At 36.1% G+C, this 25,804-nt stretch overlaps 1 protein-coding gene across 4 annotated transcripts in view; it reads left to right on the top strand.

The window, feature by feature from the left end:
* Positions 1 to 25,804, top strand: part of NUP98 (nucleoporin 98 and 96 precursor) — a 139,118-nt gene that overhangs the window by 28,132 nt on the left and 85,182 nt on the right. For 2 of the 4 annotated variants that reach the window (XM_058305835.2, XM_058305838.2), the window contains exons 3-11: positions 1,739 to 1,840; positions 1,950 to 2,126; positions 4,652 to 4,791; positions 6,456 to 6,563; positions 8,195 to 8,375; positions 10,342 to 10,505; positions 13,192 to 13,329; positions 15,439 to 15,577; positions 21,920 to 22,009. In XM_058305835.2, the coding sequence (XP_058161818.1) occupies positions 1,739 to 1,840; positions 1,950 to 2,126; positions 4,652 to 4,791; positions 6,456 to 6,563; positions 8,195 to 8,375; positions 10,342 to 10,505; positions 13,192 to 13,329; positions 15,439 to 15,577; positions 21,920 to 22,009 (1,239 nt within the window). The remainder of the gene's footprint in view (positions 1 to 1,738; positions 1,841 to 1,949; positions 2,127 to 4,651; positions 4,792 to 6,455; positions 6,564 to 8,194; positions 8,376 to 10,341; positions 10,506 to 13,191; positions 13,330 to 15,438; positions 15,578 to 21,919; positions 22,010 to 25,804) is intronic. The other 2 variants (XM_058305836.2, XM_058305837.2) reach the window with 2 other exon arrangements.

The following is a 25,804-nucleotide window of genomic DNA, read 5'->3' on the forward strand; positions in this document are numbered from 1 at the left end:
GGAGAGGGAAAAAAAAAGTCTTAAAAAAAAAAATGCAGCCTGCCCAGGAGTGGTGCTGCACACATGGAGAGCTGGCGCAGCAAGATGATGCAACAGAAGAGAGACGCAGTTTCTCAGTGCTTCCTGATAATGCAAGTGGATGCATAAGAACACTGTGAATGGACACAGAGAACAGATGATGTGGGGGAAGGGAAGAGAAATAAATAAAAAATAAATCTTAAAAAAAAAAACAGAAAAAGACTTCCAAACCTTAATTATAGTTAATTAAAAATAAAGGAAATATTTTCAAGTGTATGTTGAGCTGTTCTTAGAGTATTCTTTGTCTAGGTTAGTGGTTTTTAACCAAGAGTGCCCATCACAGCCACCTTTGTAGATTTTGGTGATTTTTTGGTTGTGTTTTTTTGGTAAAGATTTATTTATTTCCCACCCCCACCCCCACCCCTGTTGTCCGCTCTCTGTGTCCATTTGCTGTGTGTTTTTCTGTGTCTGCTTATATTCTCATTAGGCGGCTCCAAGAACCAATCCTGGGACTTTCTGGAGTGGGATAGAGGCAATTATTCTCTTGTGCCACCTCAGCTCCCTGTTCTACTACATCTTATTGTCTCTCCTCTCTGTCTCTTGTGTCATTTTGTTGCACCAACTCTCTGCATCGGCCAGCACTCCTGTGCTGGCCCTCCTGTGCGGAATGGCATTCCCACACGGGGTGGCACTCCTGCAAGGGCCGGCACTCTGTGTGGGCCAGCTCACTGTACAGGCCAGCTTGCCCTCACCAGGAGGCCCTGGGCATCAAACCCTGGACCTCCTATGTGATAGATAGGAGCCCAACTGCTTGAGCCACATCTGTTTCCCTTTGGTGTTTTTTAAAGAGAAATTGTAGGTTTACAGAAAAACCATGCAGAAAATGTTCCCATTAACCACTCTCATGCATGTTGCATTAGTGAAGTGCCTTTGTTACAGTTGATGAGAGAATATTATTATAATTGTACTACTAACTATATTCCATAGTTTATATTAGGGTTCACTGGGTTGTACAGCCCTATAGTTTTTGTTTGTTTAATTTTAGTTTTATTAACATATATATAAACCTAAAATTTCCCCTTTTAACTTTTAACCACATTCAGATTCACCATGTTGTGCTATATTCACCACTAAAGTGTACCTTCCTTATCAGAACTACAGAATTAGAATCTTTAGGGTTAAAACCTGAGCATGTATATCTTGAAAAAGCTTCCCAGGTCATTCTGATGTGTTTCCCTAAGTAAGACCATTCAACCCAGTGACTATAGAGTGTACCAGTCTCTGGAGTTAATTTTTTTAAAGCAGTTTTATTGAGATATATTCACTTATCATACAGTGTATCCCAAGTGTACATCATTGATTTTTAGTTCAATCACAGAGTTGTTCATTCATCACCACAAAAAATTTCAGAAAAATTTCAGTACTCCAAAAAGAAAAACCCACATGGAGATAATTTTAACACTAATTTTTTGTGATTCTGCTTTATAGGTAGCATATGTTACTAGTTGCCTTTTTTTTTTTTTAACCCTGGAGACAATTAAATAAATATTTGCCAATTAATTTTAACTCTCTAATTAGTAGTCTGATGAAACTTTGAAAGAAGTTCTCAGATTAGACCAGTGGGCCTATCCAAATGCAGAATGTTAAGAAACATTGAACCCCTTTTTCATTGGATCACCTGAATTTGATTATATTCTGACCCTGGATTTTGCTTTTTCAGATACTGGCTTTGGCACTACTAGTGGAGGGGCATTTGGAACATCTGCCTTTGGTTCTAGCAACAATACTGGAGGCCTTTTTGGAAATTCACAGACCAAACCAGGTAGGGAGATTATTTGGAACTGGGCTGGCTAATTCATAGCTGGTGAAGACTTCACATAGTGACTCATATCTGTCTACTTAACCATTTTTCCCTCTATTTATCTCCCTAGGAGGATTATTTGGTACCAATTCATTTAGTCAGCCAGCTACCTCTACAAGCACTGGCTTTGGGTTTGGCACATCAACAGGAACATCCAATAGCTTGTTTGGAACTGCAAGTACAGGGACCAGTCTTTTCTCAACCCAAAACAATGCCTTTGCACAAAATAAACCAACTGGCTTTGGGAGTAAGTAGGATTCCATTGGATATCTACATCTGATAATTTAGTTTACTTAATTATATGTTTCTCTCTTCGCCTTATCACTGTGATCTCCTGCGTCTTTTTTCACGAAATGACGAAACATGGGAAGAGGACATTTTCAAAATGTATTTCAAAAGTTTAATAGACTAGAAAGGAGATGACTACGTACATCTCTCCAAGGATGGAACTCTGAGAAGCACTAGTATTTAAGGGATGTGCATTTTGTGTAATCTATGTATCTTTAAAAAAAAAAAATTTTTTTAAATGGCAATGCAAAAAAAAAACCAAACCAGAAGAAAAAAAATGGCAATGCAAAAAAAAAAAGATATGCAGAGAAAGAGGTGCCTGATAAAGATTGGACAGAGATAGGATGAAAAGCCAGCTCAGAATTAGTGTTGTAGGTGTTAAGGCAGGAGAATCTTAAGAAGGAGTATGTTGTAGTCACCTGTGTTGTACTGCAGTGGCACCTTGTTGCTTCTGATTTACGTTTTGGTATGAAGATACTCAAGCAAGAATGACAAATACTGGACATGGTTACTTATTCCTTGTCTGTGCACATGTTGCTTATTCAGCACAGCTGCTTTCTCTTTTAAAGTCCAAATATTGCCTGGGGTACATCTCCATTTAGTACTTGGAGACAACCACTACTAGATGATCAGGTGTGCCCTATGAGGTGATATCATGCCCAGTACAAGAGTATGGGAGACTGAGTGGTTAGCCAGCTATCATTGTCTTCCAAGTTGTTTGTGGGGATGTTGAAATTTTTAACTGTAACAATACAAAATGCAAGTACTAATTCAAAGCAGATGTGCCCATCTAAACTCTATATTAGTTCATGGTTTTAGAAATAAATAATAGCAGTATGTATGTCTGCGGTAAGAACTCACATTTCTCTTAGAAATCAGAATGTCATTTAATATTAAATATTGGCAAAGAACTTTTTATTGGTTACTGACATTATTGACACCATACGTATAATTTGTTTAGAGATAGCATCTCATATTTTGGGAAGTATTCCTTAGAAAACAGGTAAATTTATATATATGCTAGTTTTTTTGTTATCAAATCAAAATTTATTGTTATAGATTTAGGGTATTAAATTTAAGCCCCCTATAACCACAAAACAAACACCTGAAAAATATACGCAGAAAGAAATGAGAAGGGACTGAAAATGATTCACTTCATAAATCATGTCCATATGAAAATAGGCAATAATGCAAAAATCGTGGTATACAAAAGATTTAAGACTTGTAAAACCAAATGGCATAACAATACTATGTTTGAAAGAAGTATGTTGTTTTTTTTTTTTTAAGGTACTGGGGCCGGGAATTGAACCCAGACCTTTTATGTGAGAAGCCAGACCTCGTATGTGGGAAATTGGTGCTCAACTACTGAACCACATTGGCTGCCCTGAGTTGGTTTTTTCATATGTTTGCTTGTTTTTTGTTGTTTTTAGGAGGCACTGGGTACCAAACCCAGGACTTTTCCTGTGGGAAGCAAAGTGCTCATCCTCTTGAGCCACATTTGCTCCCTGCCAATTCTTTATTAATTTCTATAAAATGACTAACGGTGCTTACTAATTTTTCTAAATTATTTCTTGGGTGAAAATTTACATTAACCCAAATTAATGTAATTTTATTACATTAACCTTGGGGGAACGGGTGTAGCTCAGTGGTTGAGCGTTTGCTTCCCATGTACAAGGTCCCAGGTTCAACCCCTGGTACCTCCCTAAGAAAACTAAACAAAATAAAAATTAACTTAGGATTGTCCTAGTAGGGCCATTTCTATATTTGAAACATTTTGTTTATGTGTGTATACATAATATATTGAAATAAAATATACTGTGAACCCTATTTAAATCTTTTTTGACCAGATGTTTTTAGAAAGGCAAGTTCATTTAGCATCTAGTCTTACCAAGCAAAGGAGAAATGAGATAAAATTTATGATGAAAGAAAATATTTTTTTCTTGTTTTTTTACATTATTATTATTTTTAAAGATATGTAAATCACACAGAATGTCACATTGAAAAATATAAGAGGTTTCCATATATCCCACTTCCCACACCCCCCCACTCCTCCCATATCAACATCTTTCATTAGTGTGGTACATTTATTGCATTTGATGAGTACATTTTGGAGCATTGCTACACAGCACAGATGATAGTTTATGTTGTAATTTACACTCTCCCAGTCCATTCAGTGGGTTATGGCCAAAATATTTCTTTTAACTTGTCTTCCAAGTGCATACAAGAAGGGCTTCTAGACACTTGAGATAATCCTTCTGAAAGGACTCACACTATGTCTTACTTAAAAGTTTTGAAGCTGTAAGTAATGCAACTGGGAAGTATGTACATGTATGAAATATCTGTTTGAACATACTTGTTAAGAAGATTTGAAAGAAAATTTGAGAGTTTAAAACTGTTCTCTAGTGCCACAGCCCAATTCCAGACTGTCTTATAGATTTTTAAATCTTCTCTGGTTATCATCTCAGTTTTCTTTCTATTTTGTAGATTTTGGAACAAGTACTAGCAGTGGGGGACTCTTTGGAACTACAAATACCACCTCTAACCCTTTTGGTAGCACATCTGGCTCTCTCTTTGGGCCAAGTAGTTTTACAGCTGCTCCTACTGGGACCACCATTAAATTTAACGTAAGTAATTTTTTCCAGTCTTTGTGGAATATGGCCATCTGTATGTTTCTTTGCAGGATGAATTATAAAAACTGTTCCTCATTCCAGTTAGGTGTAACCTAGTCCAACTCTTCCTGAAAGATATGTGTTAAAAACAAAATCTGTGAATAGTGTATAATAGACAGGAAGGATCATGAAACATAAATATAGATTATAATGTATATTTGAATTATACTAAGCCCAATCAAATTTGTATTCACAAGGTTGATTATAACAGCTAGTATGAGATTAAACTTGAATTTACTGTTTTCATTATTTGGTCTCTGAAAAGTTAGCCATCCTTTATAGAAACTCAGAAGAAATAAGGTGCAAACTGTACAAAAATCATTTAAAGTAAGGTCCCTTTAAGGAGGTTTATGGAATAACTCATCAGTATTCTGTGCTGGTTAAAAGATGAATTTTTGGATGATGAATTGGCAAAATAAAAGAAATTGCCTTTTTATTTTTTCTTTTTTGGTTTGTTTGAGAGGGGTTGGGTAAAGTGTTAAGAGTAGGGGATTTTGTTTATGAAAATATGTGTAATATCACTTGATGTTAGGTTTGGGGATGCTTAAGGACAGGCTGGAGATACGATTAGCTTAATGGAAATCTCAGGCAGAAATAGGACTTTGCAAAAAACCTTTTGTTAAAATTTACTCCAGAAAATTAAAATTTTCTCAGGCAAGGCAGTAAGTCATCATATTGAATTTACAAACCTAAATTTAAAATAAAGTTAAATGTAAGTGATAGTGAAAAGCATTGTGTAATGCACCTTGAAAAGTAGAATAATTGAGAAAATACAAGTAGAATCTTATTGTGCCTTTTCCCTCATGAGGTTATGGGGGAGAATTCATGTTCCCATGGTTTCTTAAATGTAGTAGCCATTAGAAAGCAGATACTTCAGGAGACAGAACTTTAAAACAGAGATATAGAAATATATGTAGAGTAAATTGCTAAAGCGTTCCTTTATGCATATATTAAGTATAACCCAAGGTGACTTGGGTTAGGAATTAAACCCTGGGTTTGTGATAACTCTGTTATTTATTTATTTATTTTTCAAAGATTTATTTTTATTTATTTAATTCCCCTCCCCTCCCCCGGTTGTCTGTTCTCTGTGTCTGTTTGCTGTGTCTTGTTTCTTTGTCCGCTTCTGTTGTCATCAGCGGCACGGGAAGTGTGGGCGGTGCCATTCCTGGGCAGGCTGCACTTTCTTTCGCGCTGGGCGGCTCTCCTTACGGGGCGCACTCCTTGCGCGTGGGGCTCCCCTACCCGGGGGACACCCCTGTGTGGCACGGCACTCCTTGCGCACATCAGCACTGCGCATGGGCCAGCTCCACACGGGTCAGGGAGGCCCGGGGTTTGAACCGCGGACCTCCCATGTGGTACACGGACGCCCTAACCACTGGGCCAAAGTCCGTTTCCCTCTGTTACTTATTGACTTCTTCAAATTACTTTGATGTTAGGAGAAATCAGAAATGCAATATATTTAAGTAAGCATCCTTGAAGCCATCTCAATAGTAAAAGACCTGGAAGACTAATTTTAGAATTCAGTGGTTAGGGAATTATGTCTGTGAGAATAGAAGGAAAAAGGTCAGGTTTTCAAATTTGCCTTGGACTTCCAAATTTGCCTTTATCTTCCTTTGCAGCCTCCAACTGGTACAGATACCATGGTCAAAGCTGGAGTTAGCACCAACATCAGCACTAAGCACCAGTGTATTACTGCTATGAAAGAATATGAAAGCAAGTCACTTGAGGTCAGTAAAATGCACTAAAGAATATCAGCCTAACCTTTTGATTTATTGGAAAGCATCTTTTAAAAATGTTTTTGATTATTTTTAGGGTCAAGGGGTTCACATTGGGTTTATGCAGAAACTTTACTATCGGTCATATTGTTTAAAAAATTAATGTTTTTTTTTTTTTTGCTAGTACATTTATTTATTTTTAAAATTTTATTGTGGTAACAATTAAAATTATAACACTTGGGAAGTGGATGTGGCTCAAGCAGTTGGGCTCCCACCTACCACATGGGAGGTCCCAGGTTCGGTTCCTGATGCCTCCTAAAGAAAACGAGCGAGACAGCGCTGATGTGATGGGCTAGTGCAGCAAGCTGGTGCAACAAGATGACTCCACGAGATAACGCAACTAGACACAATGAGGAAACATGAGAGACACAAAAAGCAGGGAGTGGAGGTGGCTCAAGCAATTAGGTGCCTCCTTCCCACATGGGAGGTCCTGGGTTCAGTTCCCAAGTGCCTCCTAAAAAGATGAGCAGACAAAGCACACAATGAATAGACAAAAAGAGCAGACAGTAAGCGCAAACAAGGACAGGGTAGGGGGAAATGAATAAATAACAAAAATATTTCATTTAAAAAAACAACAATACAAGATAAAATTTCCCACTTTAACCACTTTCAAGTGCACAATTCATTGGTGTTGATTACATTCACAATTTATGCTACCATCACCACCTACCATTACCAAACAATGCATTTTTAATAGATAATGTATTTTAAATCTGGATTATATTCACTTCTTTCTGTACTAGTATAGCTTTCTTAATGGTCTATTCTGATTGATGTTGCCTGCATTGAACTACATGTTCACATGCACATGCATGAGTGCAGAAAAGTGCAAAATCGTTATTATTGTACTGTTCAATAAATTTTCACTAAGTACACCTGTGTAACCAGGATCCAGCTCAAGAAACAACTTTACATTGCTCTTGTCTAAGACACCCCTAATTACAATCTTGCCCTCTCACAATCCTCCCTGAACCAATATCTTGACTGCCTTTTTTTTTTTAAAGAGGTACTATGGATTGAACCCAAGACCTCTTACATGGGAAGCAGGTGCTCAGACCACTGAGCTATACCTGCTTCCCAGTGACTGTCCATTTTTATCCATTTTTGAACTTTATGTAGATGGAATCTTACTCTTTTATGTCTGTTTGCAACATTTTCAAATTCATCCTAATTGTTGCATGAAGTTATAATTTGTTTATTGTTGCTATAATAGTAGGTTGTATTAACTATTTACAAATATTTAAACATTTTACCCTCATTGTGGCTCTTCCTTCCTATACCACAAACTACTTGCAGAAATACCCTAACTTGTGAGACAAAACTTGAAATTTAAAACAAAGTGTGAAAAATTAAGATTAAGATATGTTGGGCCCTTTTGCCTATAATTTTATGGTAATTATTTTATGAATTTTAATATATGCACTATTGAAAATGTTTTTTATGTAATGATACTGAAGCTAATATTCTGTGGATTGCTCTTTTTAGTCAGGGTTCCTATGTGATCATCTGAAAATTCAAATATTTAGTCTTCTGGGTTTTTTGGCTGTATGTTAAGATTGGAAATGTGTTTTCCCTCCCCACAGGAACTTCGTTTAGAGGATTATCAGGCTAACCGGAAAGGCCCTCAGAACCAGGTGGGAACAGGTACCACGACTGGATTGTTTGGCTCTTCTCCAGCGACCTGCAGTGCTACAGGACTCTTCAGCTCTTCCACCACTAATTCAGGCTTTGCATATGGTCAAAACAAAACTGCCTTTGGAACTAGTAAGCACTTGGCATCATTTTGGACTGTGTTGATTTTCTTTAAGCTGAGAGTTGGCTAATTTGTACCTCATTTGCAGCTTGAATTTCTTTTCTCCTGGCTGCTTTCAGAATGTTTTCACACTAAACCATAAGAACAGTACATTGTAGAAGTGTAATGTTTTATGCTTATGATCTCTCCTGAAATGGGTTTGGCTTCTCTGGCATCTCGTGTGAAATAGTTGTCCAAATAGGAACTACACAACCATTTACTTGTATGTAGTAATAAAGGTTCAAGCCATGGATGTGTACCTCTAACAAATTTATTGAAAGCCTTCCATGCCAGGCACTATCCTAGTTGCTGGATATACAGCAGTGAACAAAACAGACAATAACCGCTTCATGGAGCTTGCCAGTTAGTTAGGGGAGAAAGAGAAAAAAAAGTAAAACAAAATTGTCATTTTGTGATAAGTGTTGTGGAGAAATATAATTCAGGATGCTGGGGAACATGGAGTGTCTGGTATGTATGTGGCAATTGGAGAAATGCAATTTTAAGTCAAGATAGTGGAGGCCCTGCTGAGATGATGTGTGAACAGTGACCTATGTGAAGAAGGAGAAGGGGCAAGGTTTTCAGGTTTCTGGAGGAAGAACATTCAAGCTGGAGGAAACTGTAAGTCTCAAAACTGAGTTTTTACCAAAGAGGAGAGGACAATGGGAGAGATGGAGACCAGACTGCATGGGACTTTTAGGACCACTGTCAGGACTTGATTTTTTCTTTCTCTTTTCCCTTTTTTTTTTTTCCCCAGGACTTGAATTTTTGTTAGAAAGCTTTGGGAAGCAGTTAGAGGGTTTGAAAAATGAGTGCTGTGATTATGTGTGAAATATTATTCTGAAGGCTGCTATATTAAGAATAGATTGTGGGAATGGAAGTAGCTCAAGCTGTTGGGCACCTCCCTCCCACGTGGGCGGTCCCAGATTCGGTTTCCAGTGTCTCCTAAAAAAGAAGACACATACACAATGAATAGAGAGCAAAGCAGACAACCAGCCCAAAAAATGAGGGGTGGGAGGAGAAATAAATAAAATCTTTAAAAAAGAAAAAAAAAAAAAGATTGTAAGGGTACAGGGGTGGAAGTAGATTAGTTAGAAAGTTGTTATTTTATTCACATGAGAGATGATGGTAACTTATACCAAGGTGGTGCTATGGAGATGGTAAAAAGATCAGATTCTGGACCCAATTTGAATACAGAACTGGTGAGGATTACTGATGGATTGATTAAATGTGGAATACAAAAGAGGAGATTTTACTGTGATTAATTACATTAAAAATAACTGCTTTTGAAAAGGTAATATTTATGGTACAAAATCCATAAAATAGAAATCATTTTATAACCAAAGATCTCGTTCCTTATATCCCTCTCCCAGTCACCAGTTTGCCTTTGTAAAGACAACGAAAAGTTACGCTTTTTTCATTGACTTAAGATTGGTCACATGCACGTGCACACAAATAAGTACGTATTTATCCAAGTGACATTTGACATTCTTTTCAACCCAAGTATTCTGTGATTTAGTTCAACAAATATTTATCAATGAGTACTATATATTAGGCCCTATGCTGGTTATATGGATTTAAAGAGAAAAGACTCTGATCTCAAGAAAAACTTAGTCTAACAGGATAAAAATACACACATAGATTTTAGTGTAGATTGCTGTCTTGTGAGATAGAAGAAAGCTTTGAACTCACATAGAGAGATCACTTAGCCCAGCCATGGTTCTTGAGGTCAGGGAACTGTTATTGTAGGAACTGAAGTTTGAACCAATCTGGTATTAGGTGAAAAAAGAAATAAAATTGTTGGTAACAGTTTGAATAAGAAATGTAGGGTAATTAATTTATATGTAATCTATAACAGTTTATTCAGTAACTGGGTGATGTAAGGTTAGGAATTTTGTTTTTCTTTTGCTTATTTTTTCCTTTTCCTTTTTTTCCTGAAAGGTACAACTGGATTTGGAACAAATCCAGGTGGTCTCTTTGGCCAACAGAATCAGCAGACCACCAGTCTCTTCAGCAAGCCTTTTGGCCAGGCTACAACCACGCAGAACACTGGCTTTTCTTTTGGTAATACCAGCACATTAGGACAGCCAAGCACTAACACCATGGTAAGTAAACAGACTTTTTAATTAATTGCAGGTCTTATTTGTAGAATTAAGTAATTAATCATGTGAAAAACTAGCAAGTTCTATTCCTACTATAATTCTTTTTTTTTTTGCAGGGGGTAGGTACTGGGACCTTATATGTGGGAAGCTGGCACTCAACCACTGAGCTATATCAGCTCCCTCGGTTGGGTTTTTTGTTTGTTGTTTGTTTTTGTTTTTTTTTTTTCAGGAGGTACTGGGGATCGAACCCAGGACCTCATATGTGGGAAGCAGGCACTCAACAATTTGAGCTACATCTGTTCCCCTACTACAATTCTTAAGGGTTGAGGTAGGTAATATAGTAAAGAGAGCAAAATCTTTAAATAATTAAGAACTGGTTTCCAGTCCAGGCTCTACTCCTTATTAATTGAGCAGCTATTGAGAAAGTCACTTATCCTTTCTGGGCATATTTTCTCATCACTAAGTAACAGTTGCTTAAGTGGGTTAGAATTGACCATCCTGAAGATATAATTGGGACACTGACTGTAGCCATTCTGTAGGGTTGGGGAGATAATATCAATTACTGGCTATATTTCAACTTGTTCCCTTAAGTGGAGGCAAGCAAAGAAGTCTTAATTCTTAAAAAAAAAAAAATTATACCTAAAACTCTCAACTACTTGGGATTATTGCTTTTCTCTGCAGAAAGTGAAGGACTTCTCACCAGTTTGTTTCTAGGAATCTTTTTGGGACAATATAAAATTAAAGATTGATTCAAGGTTCTTGGAATTTACCTGCTCTTTAAATTAGAGATACTTTGCCTGACTAAAAACAAGTACAGCTAGACCCCAGAATCCTTGACGTTGTATTAACAAACTGAATTCAATGGCATATACAGAGATTTTATCCTAGGAATATAAGGTTAGGTTGAGAATACAAATACGAAGTAATACAATATGCAATAGTAATAGAATAAAGGACCCTTCTACACTGCTGATGGGAAGGTAAATTGGTACAGCTGCTTCAGAAAAAAATTTGGTAATTTCTCTCTCTATATTAAACAGAGTTACCATATGACCCTGCAATTCCATGTGTAATATGCACTCAAGGGAATTAAACACAAAAACTTGTACACAAATGTTCACAACAGCATTATTTATAATAGTCAACAAGTGGAAGCAGACTTGTTGTCCATGAATTGATTTGGAAAACAAATGAGGTTTATCCATAAATGGAACATTATTCAGCCTTAAAAAGGAATGAAGTACTGATATATGCTACAACATGAATGAGCCTTGAAAACATTACACCAACTAAAAGGGGCCAGTCACAAAAGACCACATAGTGTATGATTCATGTGCATGAAATGTCCAGAATAGATAAATCCCTAGAGGCAGAAGGTAGGTTAATAGTTGCCAGGGGCTGGGGCAAGGAATGGGAAGTGACTGCTAATGTGTAAACGGTTTATTTTTAGGATAATGAAAATATTCTAAATTTAGTAGTCATGGTTACATAACTCTGTGAACATATAAAACACTACAGACTAATACACTTTTAATAGATGGATGTTATGGTCTGTGAATTATATCTGAATAAAACATAAAAATGGTACAGCAACACCTACAACTTCTCTAATTAAAACAAAAGCTACTATAAGGGGGGAAAAGTACAATGAATTCTCAATTTAGCAATAGTCCATTAGCATAATATTCCTTTTTCATTGACTAATGATAAAATATCTTGTTAAACATTGGATAATCCAACCTTTTCTCATTTGAATTCACTGTGGTTTTCTCAATTCACATTAATTCAGTGAATTACATGCCTGCCTCTGTTTAGATGATTTGATCCAGTCTTGTTCCCAGCTCTGGTTTGTTTTTAGTCAGTTCAGCTCAGTTGTTCTGAAAATGAAGCACCTTATCAAACCATTTTGCTTTCAATTATGGCAACCCTGACATCTCTTAGAGTACCTCAGTTTTGTGTCAGTGTTTCCCAGCATAAGAGTTACTGTAAAGTCTTACCTTTGTCTAAGACCTTAGCACTTGCCTTCTAGGTATACATTTCTGATTCTGGCACTCAAAAGCTATGAGATTTTGGGCAAGTTTTTAGCTGCCCTGAGCTTCATTTTCTTTTGGAAAATAGGGATAATCCCTGCCTTTTCAGGGTTGTGAGAAAGACTTGCTCTTTTTTTTTTTTTTTTAAAGATTTATTTATTTCTCTCCGCTTCCCCCCGCCCCATTTTCTGCTATCTGTGTCCATTTGCTGTGTGTTCTTGTGTTTGCTTGCATTCTTGTCATGCAGCACTGGGAAACTGTGTCGCTTTTTTTGTTGTTGTTGCGTCATCTTGCTGCATCAGCTCACTGTGCGTGCAGTGCCACTCCTGGGCGGCTCTCCTTGCAGTGTGCACTCCTTGCACGTGGGGCACTCCTGCGCAGAAGGCGCGGCACAGCACTCGTTGGTGCATGGCAGCACTGTGCGTGGGCAGGCTCACACATGGGTCAGGAGGCCCTGGGTATCGAACCCTGGACCCTTCATCTGGTAGGCGGATGCTCTATCAGTTGAGCCACGGCCACTTCCCAAGACTTGCTCTTTTTAAAGTATTTAATATACATTGTCACTTTATAAGCATTAAAAAAAAAATGGTAACTATTAGTTTAAGACTTTAAGAAAACTGTGGTAGGATATCTTTTAATTTAATTTAACCTTTTTACAGGGTTTATTTGGAGTAACTCAAGCCTCACAGCCTGGAAGTCTTTTTGGGACAGCTACAAACACCAGCACTGGGACAGCATTTGGCACAGGAACAGGTCTCTTTGGGCAGACCAATACTGGATTTGGTGCTGGTGGTTCGGTAGGTTCTTTACAGTTGAATGTAATTTGAAGATATATATAAATCTGTTAAAGGAATTTCTAAGGATAGATCTGATTATCTTTCAAGTACGTTTATTGGATATGTTGTACAATTTGATATTGAGAACAACTAAAAGCTAATTGATACCATATAAAATAACTAGATAGGTTTTTTTCAGTTGTAAATTTTTGCCTTTTTTAAACTTTGCCTTAATGTTTATGTACGGTTAACTTCTGATAGGAAAGTATCACTCCAATAGGTTGAGTTTAAATCATTCAGTCTAAATTGAGATGCTTTCACTGTTAAATTCAGATAATTAGCCCAAAGCATCCTCTGTTTTGGGTGATAAGTTGATATGATACTTGGAAATTAAATGTGTATGGGTAGAGAGAAAAGCAACCCCCACAAAAACACATGGTCCTGTTTTCATGGAACCTGAAATCTCATATTTCTGGGCTTAGTTTGGGCAGATAATTGAGATGAGAAATTGAGAAATTTACATCATGCTTCAGAAAGCTGCTCCTTTTTTTAAAAAAATCTTTTTAATTTTGAAATACTTTCAAACTTAATGGACAGTTACAAAAATAATGCAAACCCATACGGAGAACTCTTGCATACCTCTATCCCCACAGATACCAGAACCACCAATTTTAATATTTTGCTATGTTTACCATCTGGTTATCAATCCATTTTCTGAACACTTGAATATAGGTTGTATATATCATGCTACCTAACACTTAACGCTAGCATGTACCTTTCCTTAAAACAAGGATATTCACTTATGTATCCACCATAAGTGCAGTTATCAGTTTCAAGAAATTTAACATTGATATAAACCATATAGTCTATATTCCAATTTTCTTTTTGTATGTCCCAAAAATGTCCTTTTGGACCTTTTCTCCTCCATTATTAGATCCCATCCAGGATCACATACTGCGCTTAATTGTCTTTGTCTCTTTAGTTGTTCATTCTTTCATTGTAATTGTGGGAACATATATACAATATAGGCTTTCCCATCTCAGTCATTCCCAAGGATTCCATTCAATGAGATTACTCATATTTACACTATTGTGGTACCCTCACTTCTTTCCATTACTAAAATTTTCCCAACTAGCCAAATAGAAACCCTAGACCCCTTGTGCACTGATTCCTCATTCCCCATTCCACCCCTGCCTCTGGCAACCTGTAATCAAATTTCTGTCTCTGTGAGCTTGCTTATTATCCGATATATTCTTTGTAGTTATGATGGGGCTTAAATTTAATATCCTAAATCTATAGTACTCTGATTTGTTTAGATACCCACATCAATCCCTCCACCTTTATGTAGTTCTTATCACAGATTGCATGTTTATACATTATGAATCCTGTTAACATTTTTATAATAGATTTGTTGTATCATAATTCATAAAACAAAAATTCACTCATTTAATATGTACAATTAATGGTTTTTAATGTATTCACAGAATTGTGTAACCGTCACTACATTAGAACATTTTCATCACCCCAAAAAGAAACTTCTTATTCATTATCACTTATTCCCCATTCCTGCACTGTCCCCAGGTCTAGTCAACCCACTAATCTCCTTTCTGTATCTATGGATTTGCCTATTCTGGACATTTTTATATACATGAATGATACACTATGGAATCTTTTGTGACTGGCTTTTTAAACTTATACCAGAGTATTTCAAGATTCATCTTCATTTTGTAGCATGTTTAAATTTTTCATTGTAACTGTTTATACTGGCAAATTAAATGTGTGATATATGTCTGTTATGAGGTTTTCAAAAAAATGTTTGAATGCTTTGTTACTTTTTCTTTACCTCACTGAAAATCCTGTGTGTTTTGCTCAGGGACTACCCTTAACTTCTCAGTTTAAAAGTATTCTTTTATAAAATTATAAAAATTAATTATAAAATTAATCCTGTTTGGATTATTTTAGTTTACTTTTCTGATAGTCTTTTTCATCTTTTCTTTTTCATAAAAATTATGACATCACTTCCCCCGTCTTAACCCCTCACCTGATCTGGTATATCTAAGGTAATCTTTAGTTACTGTTTGATGTATATCTTTATATTATTTTAAAATTTCTGTATTCTGTTCTTTATAGACCCTGTTTGGCAATAACAAGCTTACTACATTTGGAACCAGCACAACCAGTGCTCCTTCATTTGGTACAACGAGTGGCGGGCTCTTTGGTAACAAACCAACCCTGACTTTAGGAACCAATACAAACACTTCCAATTTTGGTACATATAAAAAGCAGGTTTGCTTCTCTTAAAGTTACACTGACTATACCACATGTCATTCTCCTGATTCATTTGATTGGGAATATTTAAAAATTCTCAGGTAAGCCATGACCTGGTGAGGTACAGAGGGAAGAGTTTAAAATCCTGGACATTGGTTTGAGAAAATTAGAAGAGTTGTAACTTACCTTTCCATGCACAAATTCTCTTGTATTTCTGCTTTGGATAAAGTGGGCCATTCAGCACCTGCAATGGTGCCTAGCACAAAGTTGGTACTCTGGTAGAAATAGTGCACAGGACATGATTTAATGGATTTTACTGAAAGTTGAAACATTTCTGATTTGGGAGATTATTCAGTAGATTTCTGGTTTCAAATATCTCATTTTTCTGATTACATAGGAGTATATGTTCATTTAAAAAATCTGGGAACTATAGATAATATTTAACAATTAAAAAAAAGATATGCTTGAAAAAGTTAAACCTGTATAAGTGAAACATCATATTATTTTAGATGTTTAAGTTGTCAAATGAATTTGCTATCATTTGTATTAAATCAGATATGGAAAATTCTATATTTTCAAGGAAATAGTTCAAATATTTGTTGAGGATCTTGTGCCAGATACATCACTAGACACTGATTGTTTCTTTTTGGGAAATGAACACAAAAACATGGTCTTTTGGCATACATCAGCAGTTAAAATACATAGTTCCTTAGTGAGTTTTTGAAGAACCTTGTAACATAGTAGAGAAAGATACCATATCAAACATCTATTTGTAGGTTTTATGCTTTTATAGTATTATGAGCTACATGAAGGAGATTAATAGGTTGTTGTCAGATACCAATTACTAAATCTATGATATCTAAATCCCTTTTAGTCCTATTGCTTACTCTTAATAATGGTTATAGTTGTGCTTAGAATTCTTATTGATCACACCATACTTGAAAGAACAACTTTGAGGCAGCAAACTTGGTTAGCAGGGGAAGATATCCAGGTTGTGTACTTGTATTTCTCATATGTAAAATTACAATGGGATGGGGGAGTGGATGTAGCTTAAGTGGTTGAGCTACATAAACATAAAAACTAGTTCTCATTGGGGAGCTCATGTAGCTCAGTGGTTGAGTGCCTGCTTTCTGTGTGTGAGGTCCTGAGTTCAATCCCTAGTACCTCCTAAAAAAAAATTAAAATGGGATGATAATTATGAGTTAAATCTGTATAAAATAACTTATTTACATAATTTATCAACCATAACTGCTTTCTATGGAACAGGAAAATTTGCAAATGACAGATACTGCTTTTTTGTCTGACTTCTTCAAGCTAGATAGAATACATAGTCACTTCTGTTTCAAAGAACGTGGTAGATATTAATATTTTTTAATCTGTTCCTCAATCATTTACCAACAGTTAAGCTTTTAAATCATGTCTATGACTTACTAAGACCTAAGTGTTCAGGAGGAAAAGTAAAGAAAGATAAAGAACTTTAATCATATCTCCTTTAAGATTTATACAAGTTTTTTGTAACACCTTTGTTATATGAATCAGGCTTAACATAGGTCAACAAGTCTTTCTACCTTGTTAACTGCACTACACTGATTAGATTTTTTTCCAAGATTAGTCTTTTTTTTTTTTTTAAGATTTATTTATTTCTCTTCATTCCCTTGTTGTTTGCACTTGCTGTATCTGTTTGTTGTGTGAGTGTCTTCATTTTAGGAGGCACTGGGAACCAAACCCGAGGCCTCCCATGTGGGAGGGAGGCACCTAATTGCTTGAGCCACCTCCACTCCCTGTTTGCTGTGTCTCATTATGTCTTCCTCCTTGTGTCTCTTGTTGCATCAGCTTGCCACACCAGTCTGTCACATCAGCTCACTGTCTTGCTCATCTTCTTTAAGGGCACCAGGAACTGAACCTGGGACCTCCCATGTGGTAGGTGGGAGCTCAATTGCTTGAGCTACATCTGCTTCCCAGGATGAGTCTTTTTTTTTTTTTTTTTAAGGTAGAACCATGATGGAATTGAGAAGCAGACATACATAATAAACCTACAAAAATAGATCCCGAAAGGCACTTTCTGCTTAGGGCAAGCAGTCATGGAATAAGCATATAAACAACCTGGCTTCTCTCTACCACACCAGTCCAAGGCAGCTTTCTCCATGGCCAACTGCACCGGCTCTGCCCTCCCATCTGTTAACACCAGCCAGAGATCCCTTATAGGTCTTACCAAGTTTTTTCTGTAGGACACCTTTGCCTACCTGAGAATGCTGGAAACATGTTAAAGGAATCATGGTGTTGAGAAAAAAAAACCTTTTAAAAGCTATCATCTGAGATGATGGCTTCTCTGTACTTAAACCATACCCCAGAGTACAATGAATAAGCAATTAGAAAATGTTCAAGTGTGAAGGTATTTCCTCCTCCTTGCCAAAGGTACTGCTCTCTGAAGGAAGCTGGTTTCTCTGTAGCTACACCAGCTGTTCAGAAAGCTTACTGGACCTGGTTTTGAAAATAAACCAAAGTTAAAACCCTCGGAGGGGTTATTATGTAGTATGGAGTACTCAGTCTTTTTATAAAGAATTGAAAAAAGTTACTTGGTACCAAAGTGTGCAACCTATATACCCTCAGGTACTTCTCTTGGACTTCTTTGTATGACGCCACAAAGAAGCCAAGTGCCTGTGTGTCTAGAGCTGGGAAATTGTGAAGTTTGGCTAGTGCTGAAACCATGCATAGGATTGGTTTACTAAATAAAAACTTCCTCTGAAAGTGGAGGGATTTTGATTTGGTGCTATTGAAAAGATGGCAATTAAGAGTATAAGCACCAGGGAGATGGTTTAATAATAACTGCCCTTTTTTCTTTTTTAATGCCAGGCTAGAGCTCCACCTGGAACTTGCTTTGCTGCAAGACTGACAGGATAGAGAACACTCTCTGACAAAGAGCTACATAATTAGAAATGGATCAAGTTACAGGGAGGTTAAGGGAAGGTTTCACATTCATAATAGAGCCTAAGACTTTACAAATTCGTGCTGACAGGGCTGTGGCATTGCCAGACAGAGGCTATCATGGAACTACAAGTAATTTATGTGCACATTACAAGGACATTTTCAGCATTTGATGGGAAAGTCAATGCAATTAGGATTTTAGAGGACTGGGTGACAGGACCCAAAGGTTCAGTTTCAAAGCATTTATTATAGTGTTTGTTGAGGCAGTTACATGGATCACCTATGCTCACTAAATTCATTATAAATGGTGAACAAAACACCAAGGACAGAATAGCAAGCCCAATTTACAGTCCCCCACAAAAACTCCAATTTATGTCATTGACTAGAGTGAGTGCAACTGATCAGGAGCTGAAAGAGGACAGGAAAAAATAGGAGGAAGGAACCTTTCTCTCGGAGCTTGAAAGCTTCTCTGTAGCCTACACTAACAAATCTGGGGAAAAAAGGCTACCACTTTTCAATATTTAAGCTTTTTGGTTACTTCCCAGCAGTCCCTACCAAAGTGGCCATAGGCTTCAGTCCTCTGATAAGTTGGCTTCTTCAGATCCAGATCCCTAGTGTATACATGTCCTTAACTTAATATGTAGCATTCAATTAAGATAAAATAATCAGGAACGCTCATTCTCAAGAGCTCTGGCAAATGAGTTAATTTCTCTGAGGTATGCTAGGAGAAAGTTTGTGGCAAAGTGGTACTTCTCTGGTGTCAGAGTCCTTGCACAGTCCTTATTAGTAACTACAGTTCTTGTTTTTTTTCTCGTCACTGGCTCAACACATCTGAAAATTTATCGTTATCCTGAGAAACTCCAAAGGTCAAAAGCTCATCTGAGATCATGGAATACTTACCAATGTCCTGTGGACCTCTACCCTATCATGTTTACTTTCTTTATAGTAGCCTAGAACATCTCATTTTGATATGCCAGTTCCTTTTAGGTAGACACCCTTAGATAAGTACAAAGTCCAATATCGAACTTGGAGGAGTTTGCTACCCGATTAGTCTAAGCCACAGGAGCACTGTAATATTACATTTTCCTAATAAACCTTTCTCAGGAGATAATTTTCAAGATTAACATCAACATGTTCTAGGAATTAAAAAACCTTCCCCTTCCCCACCTTTCACACATTCACCTCCTCAGATTCAAGTTGTAAATAAACACACCCACACCCTCAACTTTTTTCTCTAGCAATAGCTGTTAGCGTCTTTACCTGACAGTAACCCCAGGGCAGGGGTCAAAATTCTTCTTCACAATCCCAAAATTAATCTTAAGGATGTAGCAATGGAATAATTTAGCTGGCTGATTTGATTCTCTAATACAATGAATTCCCAAAGATAAAATCATTCTTTATATAGTAGAAATTACACCTTCCACAAAATTAGCTTACAAGAACAAGAGACAGATGTTAACAAAGTTTAAAAAATAAATATTATAATGGATAAAATAATCGTTTGCGGCAGTTTAACACCCAACACTGATTAAGAAAACTTTTTTTTTTTCATTTTTGTTTTCTTCTCTCCTTGCAACCTTTGTAGCTTTCCCTAATCATCCTTTCTTCCCATGACATTTTAATACAACAGATATACTGTGTATCTGTGTAAGTACTGTGTCCCTTTGGAGGGCCTCAAACTGTTGTAATAACTATGATTTTTTTCATCCCGCCAAAAACCATTTTCACCTCCTTGGAGAATGCATGACTTTAATAAAAGCCGCTTTTTGTAGCACACTTGATTTCATTTTTAGATGTAAATGTTATTTCCATTTGATAGGCTATACTCATAAATTATTTGATGTGTGTGGTTGCAAATTTCTGATGTGTTTGTCACATGAATTTTTTTGCAGTTTTTTGTTGTATGAATATATTTACACTCAGGTTCAGTGATTTGAAATTGAAAGGCCTCATCTTTATCTGGCATGCCTCACTAGTTTGTGTGCTGAATTTGAATTGTCTTTAATTTAATTTTGTAAAATTGTTTTGAAATAACAGTTGATAAAACTTTTATTAGTGAGAATCAGAGGGAATGTGTGGTATAAACAGTGTATGTTGGGATTCATTTCCCTCCTGTGGGTTTGAGGTCGTTCACAAGTATATTTTCTGCTGTTTATAGGGCTGGAAGATCCTTTTTGATTAAATTGTAACTAAAAAATAATGAAGAATTTTTGAAGTACATTTTTTCTTTAAAAAAATCGATTGTGCTTGAGTAGGCAGCACTACATTTTTGTGGTATAGCACAAGTCAAGAAAGTAATGAATATATGAATCAAATATGTTAAGATTAAGTCAGATTACTTGCTTGGATTTTTAAATGACATTAGAAATATGTTTGTTTCAAACTTTATATTTTTTCACTTTTCCTTTTTTCTTGATGTTTTCCATGGAGATAATTATCCAAATACTGGCCATGAAAGTATAATATTGTTAGTTGGTTATGCTGTCATTTATTCCACTATACTGTCTTTACTCTGCTATTACTTGTACTTCCCCTTCATGCTACTTTTAAAAATAACTTCAAGCATTTTCCAAATAGAATTTCCTGGTCAGTGATTGATTTTTATTTTCCTTTATCCTGAGAGCTGTTCTGTTGATATTTAACTCCAGGCATACAGAAACTTTTTGGGCATATCTGAACAAAAGAGAAGTAAGAGCAGCAATGTGATAGCCACATCTTTGAGGGAAAACCTATGGATTTTAAAGGAGAATCCAGGATTTTCTCTAAAATGTTGCATTATAGTGAAGGAAGGTTGGTTTGTTCAACTCTCCCTCTTCTCTGATAATGAACAGAAAAGATTTTCAATTTAAGATAAATTATCTTAGATTATCTCCTGTTTTTAGTATCAGCTAGCTAAGTACTTAATTGGTCCTTTGAGCTGATTGGGTGTGGCACCATTAAAGCTCTCATGTGTGAGCAGACACAGCTTCTCCTGTTCAAAACAAAAGCTGCTGCAGAGGTTTTTGCACATGATTTTTTTCTCTTCACAAGAACCTTTAAGTTCATTTGTTGACTCTCTTATTTTTTGTGGAGGCAATGAATTTTTCTTTTAATAACCGAGCATGAATCATGAATTGGAGGCTTTGGGCCTTAAAAGGAAACATTCCCCAAACTCAAGCACAATCACTTTGCTTTTAATTTTCTTATTATCTTATATTGAATTGATATTTCAAAGCTGAAATGTAAAGCAAATATGAAGATTTCTGGGGTTTGTTTGCAAGAGTCAAAAGTTAATTTTAAAAGTTTAAAATTAGTCTGCCATTTAGGAATCCTAAGGAATGCAAGGCTTAGGATCAGACTGCTTTGTTTTAAACTCCCTTGTAGAGGAAATTGGGCGTCAGAGTTGAAAGTACAATCCCTCATTCTTTTGTCCTTCTAGGTTTTGGCACAAATGCCAGTGGGAGTAGTATTTTTGGAAGCAAACCAGCACCTGGGACCCTGGGACCAGGACTTGGAGGATTTGGAACAGGTAAGGAGTTGTGACCCTGATAGTTAGGAGGAAGTATACAACTTGGCTTTCTAATAGCTAGAGCTCTGTTTGATCATATGCCTGGAAATAAGCCCATTTCCATTTTCACAGGTGGACTCAGGAAACATTTCCAAGTGTTATTCTTTACCTGGCACATTTACCTTAGAGGCTACATGCTCCATTTTCTACTAATCTTCCTCTAACAGTGTTGGTCTCTGGGATTTTCAGTAATTATTGTGAGATTTGTCAATATGATGGCATTATTGACTTTCAGTTCCTTTGCAGTATTTTTAAAATAGTGATTTGAGACTTTGAACTGTTTGTCAAGAAAGCTTTATTATCCTGATGGTAAGACAGAGCAGTAAGATTACATGCTGAAGTACTTAACAAATACACTCAGGTTTTGCAAGGTCTATGTAAGAATTGAATAGGGTACCTCAGGTCTTTCCACTGTGGATCAGACCTGAAATGTCACCTCTTTATCCCTATTCCTGCTATCATCCAATAATTTTATTTCAGTTTTTGAAAATACTGACCCCTCTACCTACCTGGTTGTTTTAAACAACTGGAGGGTGCTGGTGGTCATAAAATAGATTAAATATTCAGTATACAGGTCAAAAAAGTTTTAAAAATATGTGGTTTGCCTGATTTCAAATTCATCTGACCATTGGTGTGATTATTTATTTCCATGGTCTCTGCTTCTAATGTCCACTGATCTGTTGTCTTTGCTTCTATAATCTGATGAGTCATCTCTCCATCTCCTTAATAAACCTTATTTTGTACTTTATGAACTATTTTCTTTTTTCTCTTTTTAAAATAAAAGATAAAAATACTTTAAAAATATTTCAGCAATACAGAAGTATTAGGAAGATTTGAAGTTTTTCACCTGTTGTGAAATAAGTTGTTCAAAGTTCACTATGCCTTTTTTGGCATTCATTTATTTTGTCTGCGATATCTTTCTTTAGGTACAAGATTTTATTTTTATATGGCTAAGTAAATGTTCTTTCATTTCCTGGCTTCTGGATCTTACAGGTTTTAATAAGTAATGTGTTTTCCTATAGTACAAGATTATAAAATATTCTATAATTTCTTTTCTGTTTGTCTTCTATTTCACAACAATTTAATATCATTAGCTAAGTGAATGTTCTCATGTAGTCTCTTGTTTTGAGTGATGGCAATTCAAATTCATACCTCAATAGAAATAAATTTTTCTGTAATATGGGCCTTTAGTTACTGTATGAGTACTTGTTTGTACAAATATTAAATGAACAAATACTTAGGTCTGTGAAAAGTATTTAGTAAAGCAGGATTTACTCTTATATTTAAATGACTAATCTTAATATAAAACATTTATATTGTCTCTTGGCATGTGATTTTTTTCCATGTGCTCAGACTAACACTCCTTACATCAAGACCATAACAATTTCTTGTTTCACAATTACATTATTAACTACCTGCATAGATTATCATTTTCTAGATAGTTACTTAGTAATAATACTAAGATGTTTTAGTTCTTGAAGTTTTCCAGTTTAAGAATATGTCAGTAAGCATGATTATTTTACTAATATATACTCAGAAAAATCTTCTACCCAAAGGTAATAGATGTTGTATTAGTCAGCCAAAGGAGTGCTGATGTAAAATACCAGAAATTGGTTGATTTTTATAAATAGTGTATATTTGGGGTAGGAGCTTACAGATACCAGGCCATAAAGACCAGAGTCTATTTTCACGTGTTGGAGCAAGATGGCTACCAACGTCTGTGAGGGTTCAGGCTTCCTGGGTTTTTCTCTTCCCGGGGCTCCAGCTTAAGGCTTCATCATCAGACTCCATTATCAAAACTCCAGCATCAAAATCCCTCAACTCTCTCCTTTGCCATGCCTTTTATCTGTGTGTCCCCACCCACTAAGGGGCAGGTCCTCAACACCCTAAGTAGGTATCCTACTAATTATTTAATCAAGTAAACATTTGAATCGAATATAATCTCGTATACCCAGAGGAAAAGACCAGTTTACAAACATATTCCAATATTTCTTTTTGGAATTCATCGATAATATCAAATGGCTACAGATGCCATAGACAAAATTAAATTCTAACACTCTTTGAAAGTCCCAAGGGGAAAGTAACCGTTTTCATTTTGGGTACTATTCCCAGCTTGCCCCCCACATAGATTCCTTATGGCTCCTACAGTTAACCATAAATACTTTCATATTTTAGTTTATAACTAAACTATTACCATTTGATGCGATACATCACTATCACTGTCCCACAGCTTGTGGCTTGTTAGTAAGACCTTTCATTAAGCATAAAAAGCTGTTTTTGCATAAAACAACAGAGAACTGAATAAAATATGTATTTTCCTAATGATAAATTTCAATAGTATGCAGTCAGGACATTATATGACAATACTTTTCCAAATCACCAGAACTTCCCATCAATACTTTATTTTTTGTGGGTTATTGAAATACCATGGTTTTTATTTTCTGTTTTTTTATCTATGTCTGTTTTCTTGAAATACCATGGTTTTTAAACTGTTTCATGGGACTTCATTCAGGGCTGCTCATAAAGGTGAGGGGGAAAACACACCCATTCAGGACAGACATTTTTATCTATTTTATTACATTCAGGTTTCATGTTAAGTTTTATTTGGGAATAGAGAGGCATTTGTCTTCCAAATAACATAGAGCGAGAGAGAATCCTAAAATTGATTCTATAAAACCCTTTCCTTTGAATTACTCAAATAATGCAATTTCAGTATTTCTTGGAGCTTGTGCAAAATTTCTGGTGATTTGGAACTTTAAAAGAAGTTTTAGGGAGTGGACGTGACTCAAGCAGTTGAGTGCCCACCTCCCACATGGGAGGTCCTACGTTCAGTTCCCAGTGCCTCCTGAAAAAATTTAAAAAAGCAAAACAAATGATAACACCAACTCAGGAAGCCAATGTGGCTCAGTGGTTGAGTGCTGGCTTCCCAAATACAAGGTCCCAGGTTCAATCCCCAACCCTGGGTCCCACAAAAAGAAAAAAGTTTAAACTCCTTGTCCCAAAGCTGGGCTTTTTAAGGCGAAATAATCCCAGTCTCATTTTGAATGGCTACATTGTTGTTTTCTTGTATTGATGCTGGACAATTATAGAATGTTTTGTCCATTCAGTAGTCACTCTCACTAATTTATATTATATGGATTCTCTTGGTATACATTTCCTATCTTTTTCTTTTTTTTGCTCCTTTTTTTCCTACTTATTTCTATTTTTATGTTTATTTGGGAGGTACTGGGGATTGAACCTGGGACCTCATACATGGGAAGAATGCTCTCAACCACTGTGAATTATATCTACTCCCACATATCCTTTTTTTGGTTGTGATTCTATAAAATATTTTAACTTCAAAGTATTCTTCCTTTGAAATGATTTTGCTGTTAAACCATGTCTTTCCCAAGATGCAGTTGATGTGTAAAAAGGAACTTGAGCAGATCCTCTATGTTGCTAATGTATATGCATTAAATTCCCCCTATTTTCCATCTTTAAAATCTCTGCTGATTCCATAAGCAAAATTTATTTATAACATTACAGGTTTTTGCAGGTTTCCTCCTGGTGAAAATGAGCTATTTCATCAAATCTGGTTCATGCTGAAACTTAAATCTTTTTTATAACCCTATCACAAAGTATTCAGCTTTTTGTAGAACACATTTGTCGTGTCTAGCTAAAACAGTTTTCATGACATGGATCATCTTGCAAGTGTTAGTTTTTGCTATTCAAAGAAGGTTATTGAAGTGTTTGATTTTATATAGTTTTGCTTATGTG

Source organism: Dasypus novemcinctus, chromosome 10, assembly GCF_030445035.2.
Source record: "Dasypus novemcinctus isolate mDasNov1 chromosome 10, mDasNov1.1.hap2, whole genome shotgun sequence".
NCBI lineage: Eukaryota > Metazoa > Chordata > Mammalia > Cingulata > Dasypodidae > Dasypus > Dasypus novemcinctus.